This window comes from Nipponia nippon, unplaced genomic scaffold (assembly GCF_047370975.1).
Source record: "Nipponia nippon isolate SJK-2023a ecotype South Korea unplaced genomic scaffold, ASM4737097v1 scaffold_11, whole genome shotgun sequence".
Taxonomy (NCBI): Eukaryota; Metazoa; Chordata; class Aves; order Pelecaniformes; family Threskiornithidae; genus Nipponia; species Nipponia nippon.
The window spans coordinates 22,016,745-22,033,798 of NW_028262302.1; the positions used below are offsets into that span (position 1 = coordinate 22,016,745).

Sequence of the window (17,054 nt, forward strand, 5' to 3'; positions counted from 1 at the left end):
TATATCGTACGCTGGCCCGAGTGACTGGAATAGAAATACCTTTGAAGATGAGGGCCTCAGTAACACAATCGCACGGGCATCAGGAGAACAGCAAAATGAGGCCTGTCCTCATTCACCTCAAGACAAACAATATCTGGCGCAGGGCGTATTTCCTTTAACTAACGTTTTCCAAAATTATCTTTGCATAGTGATCAGCACAGAGATGAAACAACTGAGGAGGGGGAGAAAAGCCTAAATCCCTCAGTGATGTGCACATCAGACTCAAGAAACTGGAGCAGTTGTTGCCATCTCTACAAATTCAGAAGGCTCCAACCACAAGAAATAAGAACCTAACTTGTTAAAGCAATTTTTATTTAAGTATTTGGAGGGAAACTTTCATATCATGAGTAAAAATACTAGAGTTGAACGTTGTTAAAAAAAAAGTCAGGGTGATGGGCTCTCTGTGCAAACACAGCAGTTTCTGATGGAAAGGGGAAGCGAGGGTTTTCATAATATACTCCCTTTCAAATAAAAAAAATTAAATGCTAGTTAACTGCAGTACATGTCATCATTTTTATACAGTCAAAAGAATGAAAAACAAAAAAAAGGCAATTTAAGAGAACACAACCTACAACGGAATAAATTCATTCGCAGCAGAGACAGAATAAGACTGCTTTTATGAAAATTACAAAGAAACATGATACAACAAAAATAGGGTGTGGGGAATTTTCCACTAAGATTAAAAATGAAAAACAAACAAAAAAAAATTCACTTTTTGAACACCATTATTACTCAAACACATATGAAGTTTCAACCTAGTTTTTCTCTTATACATGGGAAACACTGTTAAAGTGAATCTTCAAGAGTGAGAAGGCACCATGAACTGTTGGCTGATACCTTTAATGCACACTCAAGAAAGAAGAAATGATCTGGCATGATGCAAAAAATTATTAAGTGTTTATACATATTCATATATCTTTTCATAAAAAAAAGCGGCAACAAGTCATTACTTCAGTGCCAAAATGTACTTTTGTCTGGTTGACTCACTCATTAAGATGATTTCTCACTTAGACCTGTATGGTATTTTTATACAGTGGTGAAAGTGGGTGATTTTGCGTTGTTGCATTTCATATCAGATTGGTAAATCAAGCGTTTTCTAGATTCTGAGAAGCCAATCCTATGAAGTATTCCTAAACCCTATGCAAATGGAATAATTAAATGCACTGTCTAGAACGGAATACTCATCTGTATGACATGGCAATTCCACTGGATTCAGTTTGATATGTAATGTCTTGTAGCAGATGTTATAACAAAAATAACTCTTGCTTTTTGATTTACCTCACTGAGGCCATTAATGCTGTTCCTATAGTTGGTTTTCTGGAGTTGGATGACACTTCACTGCTGTCCAAAATGAGTTTGAACCTTAACCCTCCAGAGTTTGTTCACTTTGTTGCTTATATTATTGCACTAGCTACTAAAGTCTTATATCTTCCTATACAAATCTAATTGTTCAGAGTGCAGATTCTATATTTAGATAATGAACTGTATGAAATAAATAAAATAAGGGTATTTTCTGGTCAGAGTTGCTGATATGTTGAATACCTTAATTATTTCTAAAGTAAACAGTTTTGGTGTATGTTCTTAAAAACCTATGGTCATTCAGCATAAAAGCCTTGACGTAATACTTTAAGAATGGATTTGTTTTCCTTCTCAAAAATGCATCAAAGAATTATTTTAAATACAGAATCTGTGAGGCTTCCTACAAATTCATCTAAATTGTAATACAAACACAGTTTGTAATTCAGATAATATAGAAAGTTCTCTAGTGTCCATTGAAGTAAGGTCCCCAAAATGCAGTCTGTTTTGTTTCTGAATGGGCAAACATTGCAAAACATTAAGCGGTTCCACTGGCTGAATAGGAGAACTGAGGAAAATGAGGTCTTCTCTCGTTATCTACACAATCCATGCTGTCATCTGAAAAATGAAAAAAATCAGTAGACAACATTTGCTACCTTTTTAAGTAAACAAACAGTAAGATAATGCACAGCAAAGTTATTCCAGAAAATTTCACTGTTGCCTTCTTCTTCCACAACTTGAAAGGACAAAGAAACAGGAAGGCTTACATCGCAGCCCATTAAATGGGCATCACAGAAGGTCCTGATTGCTGTATGTCAACAGTTGCTCGGCTGTCCATTTAAAATTGCTAGGAGCTGCATTGCTTAAATCCATACGCAGTGTTCTGAATTTCTGGCAATTGCTATTTCAGAGCATCAAACATGCTCAGTTAGCATGAAAATAAAATATATTTTGATTGAATATGGACGTTAGTCCATACTCAATTGATTGCTTGCATTTACACAGTGTGTGTGCAGATGTACACACGCAAAACTCCTGAACAGAAGTATTTTCCAGTGGGAACACGCAGATTTGGAAAAGAAAACAGTACAAATAATTTCACTAAAACAGGTTTTTCCTCTCCCAAACTGGAAAGTTTCACATCAGTTTACCAGCTTCTTGGTCAAATATACGTATGGAACACACGCAAGTTTAAACTGATGCTTTTTCACATGGTCTAAAGACACCACGTAATTACAGCAAATTATTTCTGGTCGTCTGGAGAACATAGTGGGCAACATTTAGGAAAACTTTACCTTGGTCAGGAGGAGTGATTGTTATCATCTGTGCTGTAAATTCTTCATCAAAGTATCTTGTATCTGTTTCAGATGTAACTTGTGGCTTAAACGGAGGTACAAGCTATGAAAAGCGAGAAAAAAAAAAATACTGTCCGTTTACAGGTTCTTGCAGTACTGTTTGAAACAGGTAGAATTTGAAAGAGTTATAAGCTACAGTGCCTTTTCCTACATTCCTATAATAAGTTTAAAAAACACCAGCTCATAAAGAAGGAACCATATACAGTAAAAAGTATTTATTTAGGTGTGCACTTCCTATTCATGGTACATTTAAGGCATTTTGTCTCTAGGATTTAATTGCACGAAGAAAAACCTAGAATCCTAACATTTCTTCAAGTAATAAATAACATGCTTACAAATGTTTAAAAATCATAGTATACACTGGTTCCCCACCTAATTATATGGAAATTGTCAACTGCATCTAGTCAGATTCATGCTTGAGGAGGATGAAAATGAATAAGCAAGATGCTCAGTGATACCAAACTGATCAGCTAGCCTTGCGTATCACCACGAGGTTTGTAATATTCACAAAAAAATTTCAGCTACAGAGCTACTGTGCCCATGCAGCTCTGACTGCAACCGTGCCGTAGGTCGGACCAACCCGGGAGAATTTAGGATACGGCAGCAGCAACGTTAAGCATTTATACTCCCAGTCTCCAAAAGCAGTTTGATATCAACTCTGAACTTAAAAAATCTGGAGTGCTTACAAAAAATACAGCACGCTTAGTGGTGAACATTCTCCTCTTATTACACCACGAGTTGCACTATTTGGGTTTTATTCTTGACACTCGCTTGGGCAGACAGGCTAGAAATCATCCATGTGTACCTAGGCAAGCGCTGGCAAGGGGAACTCCAGATGGAGCGGAGCTGCTTGACTGGGGCTGGAGGAGGAGCGCGCCTGGGAAGCGGGGCGGCGGAGCTGGTTGCATACAGATGCACAGAGTTGGAACACGTACAATTTTGGAGGGCAACGGAGCTGGGATTCAGACCTTGCTCACCTCCGTGCTGCACGATGCGGTAGAAACAGAATGTAAACACTGTTCTTAGCCCTCCCACAGAGGACATGTAATAGCTCTGGGCGCTGGGCTTCAGTTCGCCCACCACTGGGGTTAAGCATGGCCATCTTTTAATAGCACAGAGCCACACCAGGCAACAATTTAGAAGCGTGATAGAGGAAGTATACGGCTTCCAATCTGAAACTGCAGGGAAAGGTTTATGAAGGCAAATGGTAAATTGCTCCAGCTGGAATTAGGCAGTGACCCCGAGACCTGCACTTCTGCTCTTACAGAAATAAGAACACCACTGACAGAAATCACTACCTGGAAAACATCAGCAAATCTTGCGTGTACAAAGAAAGCCCGTCTTCCCCACCCCTAACTTTTCCTCGGGCTTAGATCTGAAGGATCATTTGCTTGGCAAGTTGGTGAATAAGAAAAGCACTACCTTCAAGCTCCCTATCACCAGGATCATCTTTTTGATCTGTTTTGAGAGCACCTAACAGAGCATTGTCCTGTCTTACAAACAACAATCCAATGACGTCCTTCATTTTCAATGTAAAGACTTTTTAAGCAGTGTAATCTACACATAAGGTGATATTTCCAAATACAAAGAAACATTCTACCGTTTAAAACCAATCTTTAAAAATTAAGGGACATAAAAATTCTGTTTATTTTAAGAGAGCACAATTACAGTATCTATTCATCATCTTTTTTTTGAATTATTAATGATCCTCCGTGCCCAAGGATGACTTAAAGGAGCCTGGCAAATGTTCCTGTGAAAAAAATTAGGTCCTTAGAAGTGGTCTTTATGTCCTGAATTTAAAAAGGAAGAGGAAACAGGATATCCCAAAGCCAGGAGTCACTCTGAGTCCTCCCGAAGCTACTGAAGAGGGAATGCTTGGCATTATAATGTTAATAACGCTATTCGCAATCGAATCAAACCAGCAGATTATGTATAAAAACCCTGCTGAGGATGAGCATTCTTTCTTTCACATTTTAACTCTATTCTCCGTCTCCTTAAAGCGAACCTTGGTCTGTTTTTGCCAAGCCGTGCGTGCGTGTGTGTGTGAAGTTCTAGCTGTCCTTTTAAGCTAATGGTGGTTTTGGCACTCGCGGTGCTCCCAGTTGCTCTAGCTTGCTGTGCACAGCACAGAGTGATTTAGGACTTGGGCACTGCAGCAGACACCTGAACTATGCACAGCAGAATGACTCGGAGCAGCAATCCTAAGTCAGAACACATGTGTAATGGGCTAGCGCTGCCTGGATCATTTTCCCTTTTATTTTAGTATCTGTTAAAAGCAATTTGAGACAGATTATGATGCACCCACAAGACAATTTTTTTCTTCCTAGCTGTCAAATTCAGAACATTAAGCTGGAAACAGAGGGGAAGCCGCAGAAAGCTCTAACGCTGGCTTTACCAAGCAAATATGTTGCTTTACTGAAAAGCTGTCACTGCAATAGCTCTGCAGTTCCGCTGGCAGAGAGGTGCCACCTGTAGCTTCCCACTGCTGCAGACCAGCATGACACCCGCAGGCTTAAGAGACAGGCAGGTTTAAGAGACAGAAAAGACCAGAAAAAAAACCCCATATGATTAAAATCTCATTGCGTGTTTCGCTTCTGGGTGGGCAAAATACTGCAAATTAAATCCCACCTTTCTTTGCACCAGCGACAAATAACGACACTCCCTCAGAAGAGTCTAATGAATATTTTATATTCTTGGGACAACCCCAGTTATTCAAAACTCCTTATAATTCATAGCAAAACTACGTTTCCAAAAAACTTAATTACAAAGTAAGTGTTCTCGATTACCCCAAGCCTATATTCATAAACATATTCACCATTATCTGGAGATAGTGGGTAACCAAGCTTAGCACATAAACACCTCTAGGCAGCTGACAAAATTCAGCTTTTATCCGTGAGACTGCATTTCAGGTAAATGCTGCAAGATTCTGTTTGGACCACCCAGAACGCAGGCAGCAATTACTCACAGGCTTTTTGAAATCTCTTCATTTGCACAGCATGGCTATTTCTACAGTAGGTAATGGTTTACATTCAATTTCAGATGCACATGCTAACGGGACAGGAGCAAAACCAGAATCCAGCCTCCTTGGATATGCCAAGGTCAGAAATAGTCTCGGTTAGCACGCTGTTGTCTCCAAAATGTGTGAATTTCCTGGTAGTTTCCACAACAATCTGAGTCAGTACTACTATGGGACAATTTACGTAGGCTTTCTCAGTCCTACGGATAAATAAATTGCCTCCAGATTGTGCGATTTCTTCTCCATTCAGGGAAGCAGGAATACCATCAAAGAACAAATAACCTCACTGAAGACATTTGAGCCCCGTTATCAACTTTTTACCTTAAACTGCAAAAAACCAGCAAAAGCCCAAGTATTCAGCTTGTCAGCTGGGTGAAAATGAGGATAACTCCTGTTTAGAACAGTAATTCAAATATACTTTTTACATTATACTGAATAAACCATGCAACTCCCTCCTGCCCTCATGACCGCACGCAGTTCGCTCTCAAGGGATGCTTTGAAAGGAGAGGTCTAAACTCTTATCTACACTTTCAAGGCACAAAAACTTATTTTATGATTTTTCAGTTCCCTTTAGCCACACTAATCTGTGAGGAAGTGAAAGAAGAGAAGGAAACAGAGCTCTCTTTGTAATTGTATACAAGCACTGGACAATTCTCCTGCTGCAGTATGGAAACCAGCAGTGTTAACACTTTTTTTTTTTTTAAGAATACAATCATTGCTAACAGATCACTGTATTAGTTTTACTGAAAGAATCCAAAGAATTAAAACTCAGTTTCTGCTAAGTTTATTACCTCCCACCAACTGGAGGGAGAACTAAACTGTATTTAGAAATCAAATGAGATCTGATATCATGAGGGGCTGCAGGGGGAAAGCAGGAAATCGGGAAAGGCTGGGATTGAGTGAGATCGCATGGCACCAGTAGAAGGGAGCCTTGAATCACCAGACCCGCGTTTTAGTTAGCTGCATTTCACGTGAGCGTTACGGAAAACATGGCTGGTGAGAATCAAATGGGAGAGGACAACAGCAGATCGCCCTGAGAGCATGAAGCAGGGCATCTTGGAGGAGTGGAATAAGTTATCTGGGAACGAAGGGACAGTGAGGCACAGACAACTGATGAAACACACTCCTACGGAAAGGGCTGGGCTCTTTGACTTCAGTGGCTCCCACTGGAAAGCCTACAAACTCTGGGTCTCAAGGAAAACCAATGAGGAACAGCATGAAATGCAGACACTTCACATCAGCCATCTGTCACCGAGAGAAAAAATATTAGGTTTGGATTGATGTCAAAGTCTACACTTCTCTGCACTTGCCTATTCAGTCTAATTTCATCATTCAAGACAGGAAAAACGCAAAGGGAACAAACAGCCCATCTTCCACTACTGCTTCTAGGAAGTTTTGCTTCCCAATGCTGAGGAACCAACACTAACTCCTGGGCTCACGAGGGATAAATCAGTTGATAGCAAGAAACGGCAACAAGAATTCACAGGAAAAGCCATTTTAAAAGCTTATATACTGTCTAAATTTGGAAGCAATTTTGGTTACATCCTACTTATTCAGTCACAGAAACAAGTATCTCATTGAGACATAGTCCTCTCATTGCGGAAAAAAAGCTTTGGTTTAGAATGTAATCGGATTACAGTATGTTAAGAAACATGAAGCAATTTAGCCTCATTAAGAACAATTGCAAACCTCTTCCATGGAGGGCTTCTGTGTACCTTACAGAGGGCAACCAAATTTGAAACAGTGTATCCACAGCTACAATTCACCTTGGGAGAACAGTTGTAAAAGTACCTTTTTCTCGTATACATCTTGCCAAACAATGCCAGCGAAGAATTTGTGCTGCATGATCTCCTTGGCATCATCAGGACCACCACCTAACCTGTTTGGGGCAAAATAAGTAATTAAATGTTTGAGTACAGTTATTTTTCTTATACTTATTAAACAGTAGTAAAGAAGTTCTGAGTTTATATAATACATCTGGGAGCAGTTCTAGCATTTGCATTCATGTTTGTTTTTTGTGCAAGGGCTGCAGGATAGTCTATTTTAGGCTTCAACACAGTTCCACTAAAAGATTTGAAAACATGCTAACAAATAGAATTAGAATAAAGGTGTCTCTTAAACAAACAAACAAAGAAAAAAAATAATAATCACTATTCAAAAGACCCACCCTTCAGGAAAGATGCTGTCTAGGGACCACAGCAGATCCAACAAGTAAAAGGTCTGAGCCACACACCCTTCTCTCTTTCTACATTAACAAGTGACTACCCCTTCCGATTTTCTAGAGCAGAGTGATGCCATCAGTAAAACTGAATCTGATTTTGAAGTGTAAGAGAGGCAAGGATTTTTAAGACAAACGGATTCATGCAACCCGATTTAAATTTCCATTAAAGAAAACAGTTGACAACTGCAGCGATAATATCGCGTTGTATGCTAAACCTTCCTCCTCCTTGGCTTCACGAAAGCACAAAAGGTGTTTTATTGACTTAAGGTATATCAAGATAAAGCACTTTTATTCCAAAATAAAACTGTCCACACAGCTTATAGATGCAATCAGTTTAGTTGCAGTCTTGTGCTAACAGATGCTTAAATTTTGCTGTGGAGGTTAAAATGTTCTCTAAAAGATTGAACCACATCTGCAAGCAAAGGCATGCACTGAGAAAACAAAAACACAAACTGAGTAATCAGCAGGAGACTTACTTTCAGGTAACAAGGTTAAGACAACTCTCAGGATTCTAAGTACAAGAGGTGTCACCATGCTCATCCAGGCTGACCTCTAGCATCTGCCTGTTTTCTAATTCTTGGTCCCACTGGCAAACTGAGATATTATCCCTATTTTAAGAGCTTGGAACAACAGCTCTACATGACCAAGGCTTGAGCTATACCGCTACAGAGAAACGGGCTAAGGGCTGTTCTTTGAACCTGAAGCCCAGCTGCCTGGCCAGGCCTCATCCTTGCTGCACAGCAGTTGGCCCTGAATCTCCTCCAGGCCCCATGTGGTAACCCTGCGGCCCTAATACATGATTATTCGGGGGTGGAGGGAAGGGTTTCAGTTCAGAATATCATAGAATCATAGAATCATTAAGGTTGGAAAAGACCCTCAAGATCATCGAGTCCAACTGTTAACCTAGCACTACCAAGTCCACCACTAAACCATGTCCTCAAGCACCACATCTACCCTTCTTTTAAATACCTCCAGGGATGGAGACTCAACCACTTCCCTGGGCAGCCTGTTCCAGGGCCTGACTGCCCTTTCGGTGAAGAAGTTTTTCCTAATGTCCAACCTAAACTTCCCCTGGCGCAGCTCAAGGCCGTTTCCTCTCATCCTATTGCTTGTTACTTGGGAGAAGAGACCAACCCCCACCTCACTACAACCTCCTTTCAGGTAGTTGTACAGAGCAATAAGGTCTCCCCTCGGCCTCCTCTTCTCCAGACTAAACAACCTCAGCTCCCTCAGCCTCTCCTCATAAGACTTGTGCTCTAGACCCTTCACCAACTTCGTTGCCCTTCTCTGGACACGCTCCAGCACCTCGATGTCCTTCTTGGAGTGAGGGGCCCAAAACTGAACACAGCACTCGAGGTGCGGCCTCACCAATGCCGAGTACAGGGGCACTATCGCCTCCCTGGTCCTGCTGGCCACACTACTCCTGATACAAGCCAGGATGCCACTGGCCTTCTTGGCCACTTGAGCACGCTGCTGGCTCATGTTCAGGCAGCTGTCAACCAACACCCCCAGGTCCTCTTCTGCCAGGCAGCTCTCCAGCCACTATTCCCCAAGCCTGTAGTGTTGCAATAACGTAGATAATGCAAAGATAATGCATAGATAATGAATGTGAAGGCTGTGCTACAGCCCATTGAAGTGGTATTTTGACAGCTTGAGACTGTACTGCATGCTCCAGGACATAGTTTGAAGGCAAAATGCTACTGGGACAGCGTTAGACGGTTGTTTAGCAAGGAGGAGTCAAATACGGTGACACTTTGTCCCTACTGCCGACTGGGAATGGATCCTGGTGCATGCAGCCCTCTCAGCCATGCCCGAGCACTGTCTTCAGGGAGCGCAAGCTGTACCGGAGAGACCAAGCAGCAGAGGTGCCTGGCAGTTCAGAGTCCACGCTTGCTTCCCAGCCCTCATTCATTTAGCAGCACAGCAACCTAAGAGGTTTGCTCCTTCACATTCCTTCATGAAACGTGCAGCGGAACAGGGAACGGATCCCCAGTCTTCGAGTCACAAAGTGTTGGGTGATGCTCTCCTTTCCCAGGTAAGCTAAAAGACCGAGTCTAAGTTCATCCTAGAGCCCCACAGGCCAAACCAAGCCGGATGATGGCTCTCCCATCTGTCTGGCAGCACATTATACAGCTGCAGAGTAGCCTGGAACAGAGACAAACTCTGTGAGTACTCATCTCTCGGCTGGTTCCCCACAGGTCTAGAGACTTTGTCAAGTCTCTACCAGGCTCCTCGTTGCTTCCCCAGCGCAGATGATGATGGGTGGTGAAGAAGAGGGTGGAGTCGATCCTCTTTATCCACAGATGTCAACAGACTGCACTTCTGCACAGAAGTTCAGGAGTGACTATAAGCTAGACGAACCTGATGCATGTTTTGCAGAAGCATGCGGGAAGGCTGGCTGGCTGCAGCCATGTCCGAGCGCTTTGGAGAATACGTTATCTAATACGAGCCTTTGTTCCATGAAGGGCAAATACATACCCAGGGAAATGCCAAGGAAAGCCCCTGATGTTTTACTTAGCTTTTAAAAATCTATACTATTAAACAAATCCATTCAAAGTGAATGAGGAAACGATAGAAACCTCATATTTTGGATATGGGCTTATTCCAAAATACACTCTTGTTTTTCAGAATTATTACGAAAGGACCCTCTCAACGAGAACAAAATTAAATCAGCACCTAATGCAAAAATCATGGTTAAGCACCACTAAGACCTGAAAGAGCAGCAGGTTTGTCTTTCGTAAGGACATGCAACGACTGAAGAAAAACATAGCAGGAATAAAAGTCTTGGAAACATCCTTGTAAAACAAAGTTAAATTCTGTGCATTTAAGTCTTCAGACAGAACCAAAAATAGTATAAATAGGACTTAAAAAGAAAAAGCCACTAAGATTGACAGTATACAAGGAAATACAACAGAAAGCACAGAGGCCAAAAAGCCATTAAAACAAAAACAAAAACAAAAAAACCTCGAAACCCAAACTTCTGTCTAAACTGGTCTTTAAAAAATACCTGCCAAACAATTCTGGTTATTCATTTAACTTCCATCTGTATTTGAGAGCTTTTGTTCCTATGTTTCAGCTAAATCCCTGGGAGAAAATTATTAATAAAGTCCAACGTCAATATTAAACTGAAACCACTTCCACATTTTTAATTTTTATGAAACTGTGTATTGCTTGCAAGTTCCTTTAATCATTGAGTGACAAATGTCTGTGCTCCACGAGTCAAGGGCAATCAGCTACCATTCCACAGAGAAATCATATGGAAATGTAAACACGTTTTTAAAATGTGTGTACTGTAATTTTTGTGTATATAAATATATATACACAAAAGAATATATAGTGTATAAACACGCAGTCAACAGTGAAAGTACTACTATCACAGACCAGAAAATTGCAATTAGTGGATCACAGGAGAAGTACTGTTTCTCTACTTGTCCATGTAAAAGGAAACAGTGCTCAGCACCTAGGTCCGTTCCTAGCTCTTTAAGAAGAAACCCACAAACTTCTAGTTTTATAGTCAGAAAGTTTCTACAGTAAGGACAGCCAGGCTCCGACACAGGAAGGCGGGTAGCAACCGCCTTCACTCTGCCCTGCCAAATAATCCCATTCATAAGCTCGTGCTTCACCACAGCAGGAGCCACAACACAGATTCTGTGGGCGAATCCTCATCTGAAGGGACTGACTGTCATACTTTTAGGTGACGGATATCTGTTGTGTACAGATTTGCACGTGCACCATCCTCATCTGAGAAGACGGCCACAGTTTTAGGCACCATTTCTGTTGCCGTTCTGTCTTCACATGATTTCTCTGACTCCCCCCAGCCCCCAAACCTGGTTCTACAATACTGCCACCAGGCTCAAAAAAATGAGCTCAGCAAAAGCTATTGGTGTTCACCAGCTCAGAGCACACAGATTCCTATTTCTCCTTCTCTGATACAGTCAGGACAGAGACTAGTAACTTCTTTTACTATAGCCCTTACCTTCAGGGGTCTCTAATAGCCACCGGGAAGGATTTAGGAACTGCACCTACATTACTTTCCTGTGACCGGCACTAGCAGCAGAGAAGCTCTGGGTGGCTTTGGGAACAGCACAATTTGATGACTCCAGTTTGGAAGGAAAAGGCCATATTCTTCCCAAAGCCCTGTGCACACAGTCTTTGGGGGCTTTCCTGCTCAGAGATTAAGACACTTGGAAAGCCTAATGCAATTCCTAGCTCTGTGCTGAGCTTTACTTCCCCACTTCTTCATTAACCACATGTGTGTGACACAAACGTAGTGGTTCCAGTAACACTGGAAAAGCTCCCACCCCCCAACATTAGTAATCCCAAAGGAGTTGCGTTTGAGGATGCCGAGGCTTGGGAAGTCTCTAAACTACCGATTTCTCGAAAGCTGGGAATAAAAATCTCTTTGAATTTGCCTTTTATGTTTTCCTCAGCTTCAATTTACATTTCTTATGGGTGAACCGTTTGAAGTTTGTCCAAACTCATTCTGAATAGCTTTGGACTGAACCGATTTAGACTAAAATTAAACACACAACAGCTAAATCTCCGTCTACCTCAAAGCACCTGGTGAAACATGCATGAAGACTTGACAAGCACTCTGCATTTCAAGTGATACCCAGGACACCGGAGTTGTCTGTAGCTAGAAACACTTTTGTACTCAAGACACACACATTTCAGAGCAAACACAAGACACTTGTCATGCGTGGTTTCAAAACTCCGGATGCCCACAAGGCATGAACTCTGCTGCCTAAGAGGAACAGCTATTCAAGGTTACCTCCTCCTGCCTGCCACCAGCTAACTGGGACCACCTCCAGGCCCCTGTGGTCCCCATGACTGTCACCTCTACCTCTTCCAACTCCAGCAGCTGCTGGGTGGGCTGCAGACCTAGCTGTGTCTGAGAGCGAGTTTGCTCAAGCCATCTACCCTTCCCACAGCAGAGCACCCAGACATGCACCTTGACTACAAATCACTGCCTTTCACAAGGGAAAAAAAAACAAGGAGTTTGGTTTTCATACAAGTAAAGGCTTGATTGACTCTGATCTTCCTCAGCATCTGCAGCCAAAGTTGCACTCTGGATGTGGAAAGAACCACCATCACTAGAAAGAACAAAGTGCCAGATCTCTGTGTGGCTCCAAGGACTGATCATCAGTTCCCAGCGACCAGCTTCAGTGCTCCAAAGCCACAACTACAACTCTGTGAAGCCATTAAATCTTTTAACAGGCATTTGTGAAATGCTACATCTTCTTCCTCTCGTTCTTCCTGAATGGCAAGGTCCAACAGCACCACAGAAGACAGAAGCAGATAAAGCAGCTTGTGACAAACCCCATCTGAAAGAGGCTGAAACAACCCTGACCTATGACAGCGAGCACTAAGGAATGTAGTGAAAATACATGATCAAAATTCAGAGGAAACTATCCTGAAGTTCTCTCAAGTTTAAAACCTACCAAGATTTAGAGCTTGCGAGACACTCTGCTGATTACAAACCCACTCACCTGTCTAAACTCAGCCCGTTTTACATGGAGTGCTCTCATCCATGCCCACTTTCACAGGCTGCAGTCTCCACAGCCAGAGAAAGAATAATGGAAGTTAAAAACTTTGCTGTTTGTGTGAAAAAAATGCTCTGATTACCTCCTTCCATTTGATACACGTCACAAAGCAGCAAAGGAGAATTTCAGGTCACATTAAAAGGAAGTATTTACAGAACAGATTTTTTTCCTTCTTAGGAAAATTAGGGCTCACATTACAAGATTAATAAACTTATATCAATCCCAAAAGAAACTTCAAAATTCCTTTTCTCTTACAAAATGGATTTTATATGACCAAATTTAGAAAACAGCCATGATTAAAAGCAGAATGCAATTCATTGTTCTTCACATTTTCCCCATATGCCTCTAAGTTTGAGACTGAACTGGTATTACTGAACGCAGAGTGCTAAGACTGCTTCTATATATCCAGCTCAGGTACAACAGGTAATTTTTAAGATTTAATTCACTGATGGAGGTCACAATTCCCTAGCTCCTTGATATTTAACTTAAAATATCCTCATCACTGAGCTTCATTATATCAACCTTTTTTGTTGTTAGGGTTTTTTTGAGGATTTTACAGGAAAGGATAACATCTCCCAGTTTCATTTTTCTCATGGTTTTGGCTGTCTCCTCCATCCCACTCTGAAGTTCATCAGCAGTTACTAAATGCTGCCAATTCTGATGTTTTCTGCCACAGACAACATTACAATGACACCAACTTCTGTCCACCACTGGGCTTTGTGGAAGAGGGGATTTCTGTTGAATTATATAGTGGTTCCCCAAAGCATCATCAACAGGCTAATGTCAACCAGACTATTGCATGTTATTTAACTTTTCACTGAATGTATTTTCACAGCTATCTGGCTGTTTTTCTTCAATATGGCTCCATGAAGTCACTATGAGTCAACTACCAAGTATCCCAGGCGCCCACCCCAGCACACAGACCACACAGTAAAAAGAAAATAAAGCTACAAGGCCAAAACTCAGGACTTCTACCCCTAGTGCTTCCAGCTCAGTTCTCTGTTCTGCCCAAAACGCCACGAAGCACAGTGGATTTGCAGAACCACAGCTTCAGCTAAAAAGCTGGGTGAACGGTGACCGGTGAGAAACCAGTATTTAAGAATGGTCCACAATCCAAAAAGCTTGGGAAGCACCAGTGTAATTAGCAAGCTGCAGGCATGTGTGCAGGCTTGTCTAGTCTATAGTTATTTCTATCAGCAGCATGAAAATTCATCTGTCCAGCAGATCAGAGCATTGCTGGTTCCAAGCCTGCAGAAGATACATGTGAAGAAGTGGCTATTTGTATAAAATGAGCATATTGTGGAGTAATTATTGGCATTGGGAAAACCTTGTAATTAGAAACAAGTGGGTGTTCTTTGTTTGTAAACAAATTGCATTTTGGTTCATCAGAGATGCTCCTTTAAGAACAAATTACAGCAGATGCTGCTTGTGTTTCCAGTGATTGAAAGGCCCCACCTGAATAAGCTACAAGAGGGTCACAACTGTATTTAACCCAGCGCTTTCCTGGACAGAAATCCTGTTGGCAGGGGCTGCAACCACGCTCGCAGAGCGCAGTGCCTGGGGGGGCTGCTAATCACTTACACACCTTCTCCTGGAGGTCCCCTTGCAGGCGCCGGGTTCGGGAGGGGTGTGCCGCTGTTGCCACCAGCACAAGGCTGGTGACGTTCCTGACTACAGCCGTTCCCGCTTCCCCTTGTCCCCGCTACGTTGAATCCTCCAGTAGTACAAACTGTGAGTTTGCATGACAAGGCCTCTCAACAGGATTTTCCATCAAAAACAGTGATGGAAATAGCCTACAGTGATGACAAAAATCCTTGCTACAAGTATCCATGTACCGGCAAAAACCATTTTCCTGCTATGTGAACACACACACACACACACAGACTAAACAAACACCAGAAAGCAAACCGGCGTACTCTGCTTGCACCTCACATGAAAGATTTCCTATTTGGGGCCCATTTATGGTGGAAGGCTCACCACAGGAGATCAGGGGCAGAGTCACAATATTGTTTGTTTTAAAAATGTCTGGGTTGACAAGATGGCAGGTTTTTAGACTGATGTTTATCTTTGTGTGAAGGTCAACATCCTTTTTGGATCTTGTTCTATTTTCTGTTTGTTAGGCATTAAGGGCTTGGGGGTTTGTTTTGGTTTTTTTCTGTTTTTAAATCAAGTGTTATTTTTAAATAACATAGCATAGCAAAAAAAAACCAAAAGGAGGAAATAGGAAAAGTAGATTAAGCATGGTATAAAATCCACCACAAACATGGTACAAACACCACCACCTGCTGTCCAAAGCAGGATGCTAAATCACTGGCACAGGTTTAACCAAAAATTCAGAAAACAGACAGCAGCCTGAACTGGGACAGAAGGTGAAAGCATTCAGTGTAGAGCAGCTTATAACCCACAGCAGCCACTGTATTCACTAGGACTGAAGGCAAGGTTAACTTGCTTTGTCCCAGGCTACAGTTTTGCATTAATGGCAGCCATCGTACTCTGAAGTTCAGCCTTCTGATCACCAAAGCTGCTTCATGTTGCTGTTTGCAGTGTCAAAAGTTTGCTCATGTCAAAAGTTAAAACTGAAATGAGTAGATCCACTCACTGCATCTTGGTGGATGATCATTTTGAATGGATTAAAAACAAAACTACAATTTTGTCTTAAACACCTTCCTCAACTTTAAATAAAGAAAAACCACTGGCATGCGTGCATTCAACAGCCCTTTGTGCAGTACCATTTTCAATTTTTTTTTCAATGATAGCAATATGGGCCTTTCATATGGCAACACAGAAACAGTCACTTTTAAGTCACTTGTCTTGAAGGTAGTTCCCTCTCATAGACATGCCTCTGCATAGCACAATTATTAACTGCTTTGTGAAGTCTTAACAGAATTTTTTTCCAGTATTTCTGAGGGCACCAGTGCTTAGAAGCATAACTGAAGCAACAGTCTCACCTTTGCTTAGGATCTTTCTTCAGCAAACCTGACAAAAGAGATTTTGCTTCAGGTGACAAAGTGCGTGGAAATCTAATCTCCTCCATTAGGATGAGCTCAAAGAGCTTTTCGTGGTCCTGGTTGTAGAACGGGAGCCGGCCACACATCATTTCATACATCACAACTCCTAAACCCCACCAGTCCACTGCACGACCATAGTCATTATCTTCCAGCACCTGCAGAAATGTAAGGAAAAGGCTTTAGAAGACATTCCCAAATCAGGCATGAACACAGAACTCGAGGCAAAATTCACCCCAGCGAGTTCATCTTTTCCCACGTCACAGCCAAATCTACCAGCAGAATATCTGCAGAAGATCTGTTTGAAAAGAACTGACATCCATGTTCACCATGCTAGGTGAGCAGGAGGGGGAAAAGGAGGCAGTGGGTACATTACAGCAGCTTCCTTCTCTTCTTCCTCCCACCCTCCCTCACATTATGGTCATGATAAGCACAACCTTCGAAAGCCCAAAGGCTGAGAACTGTTCTCACATTACAGAGCCAGCTGTTAAATTCTCACTTACTCATCACAAACTGTTCCAAATGGGATCCAATTTTTTAGAAAAACCCCAAACCACCAAGGAGCCAGTATGGGGAGAA

At 41.9% G+C, this 17,054-nt stretch overlaps 1 protein-coding gene across 3 annotated transcripts in view; it reads right to left on the minus strand.

Moving 5' to 3' along the window:
* Window positions 1-322: 322 nt before the first annotated feature.
* AKT1 (AKT serine/threonine kinase 1) overlaps window positions 323-17,054 on the minus strand; it is a 75,806-nt gene continuing 59,074 nt past the window's right edge. For all 3 annotated transcript variants that reach the window (XM_087747874.1, XM_087747875.1, XM_087747873.1), the window contains 4 exons: window positions 16,419-16,633; window positions 7,498-7,585; window positions 2,631-2,733; window positions 323-1,953 (listed from right to left, as the gene is read on the minus strand). In XM_087747874.1, the coding sequence (XP_087604000.1) occupies window positions 1,874-1,953; window positions 2,631-2,733; window positions 7,498-7,585; window positions 16,419-16,633 (486 nt within the window). In that variant the 3' untranslated portion in view covers window positions 323-1,873. The remainder of the gene's footprint in view (window positions 1,954-2,630; window positions 2,734-7,497; window positions 7,586-16,418; window positions 16,634-17,054) is intronic.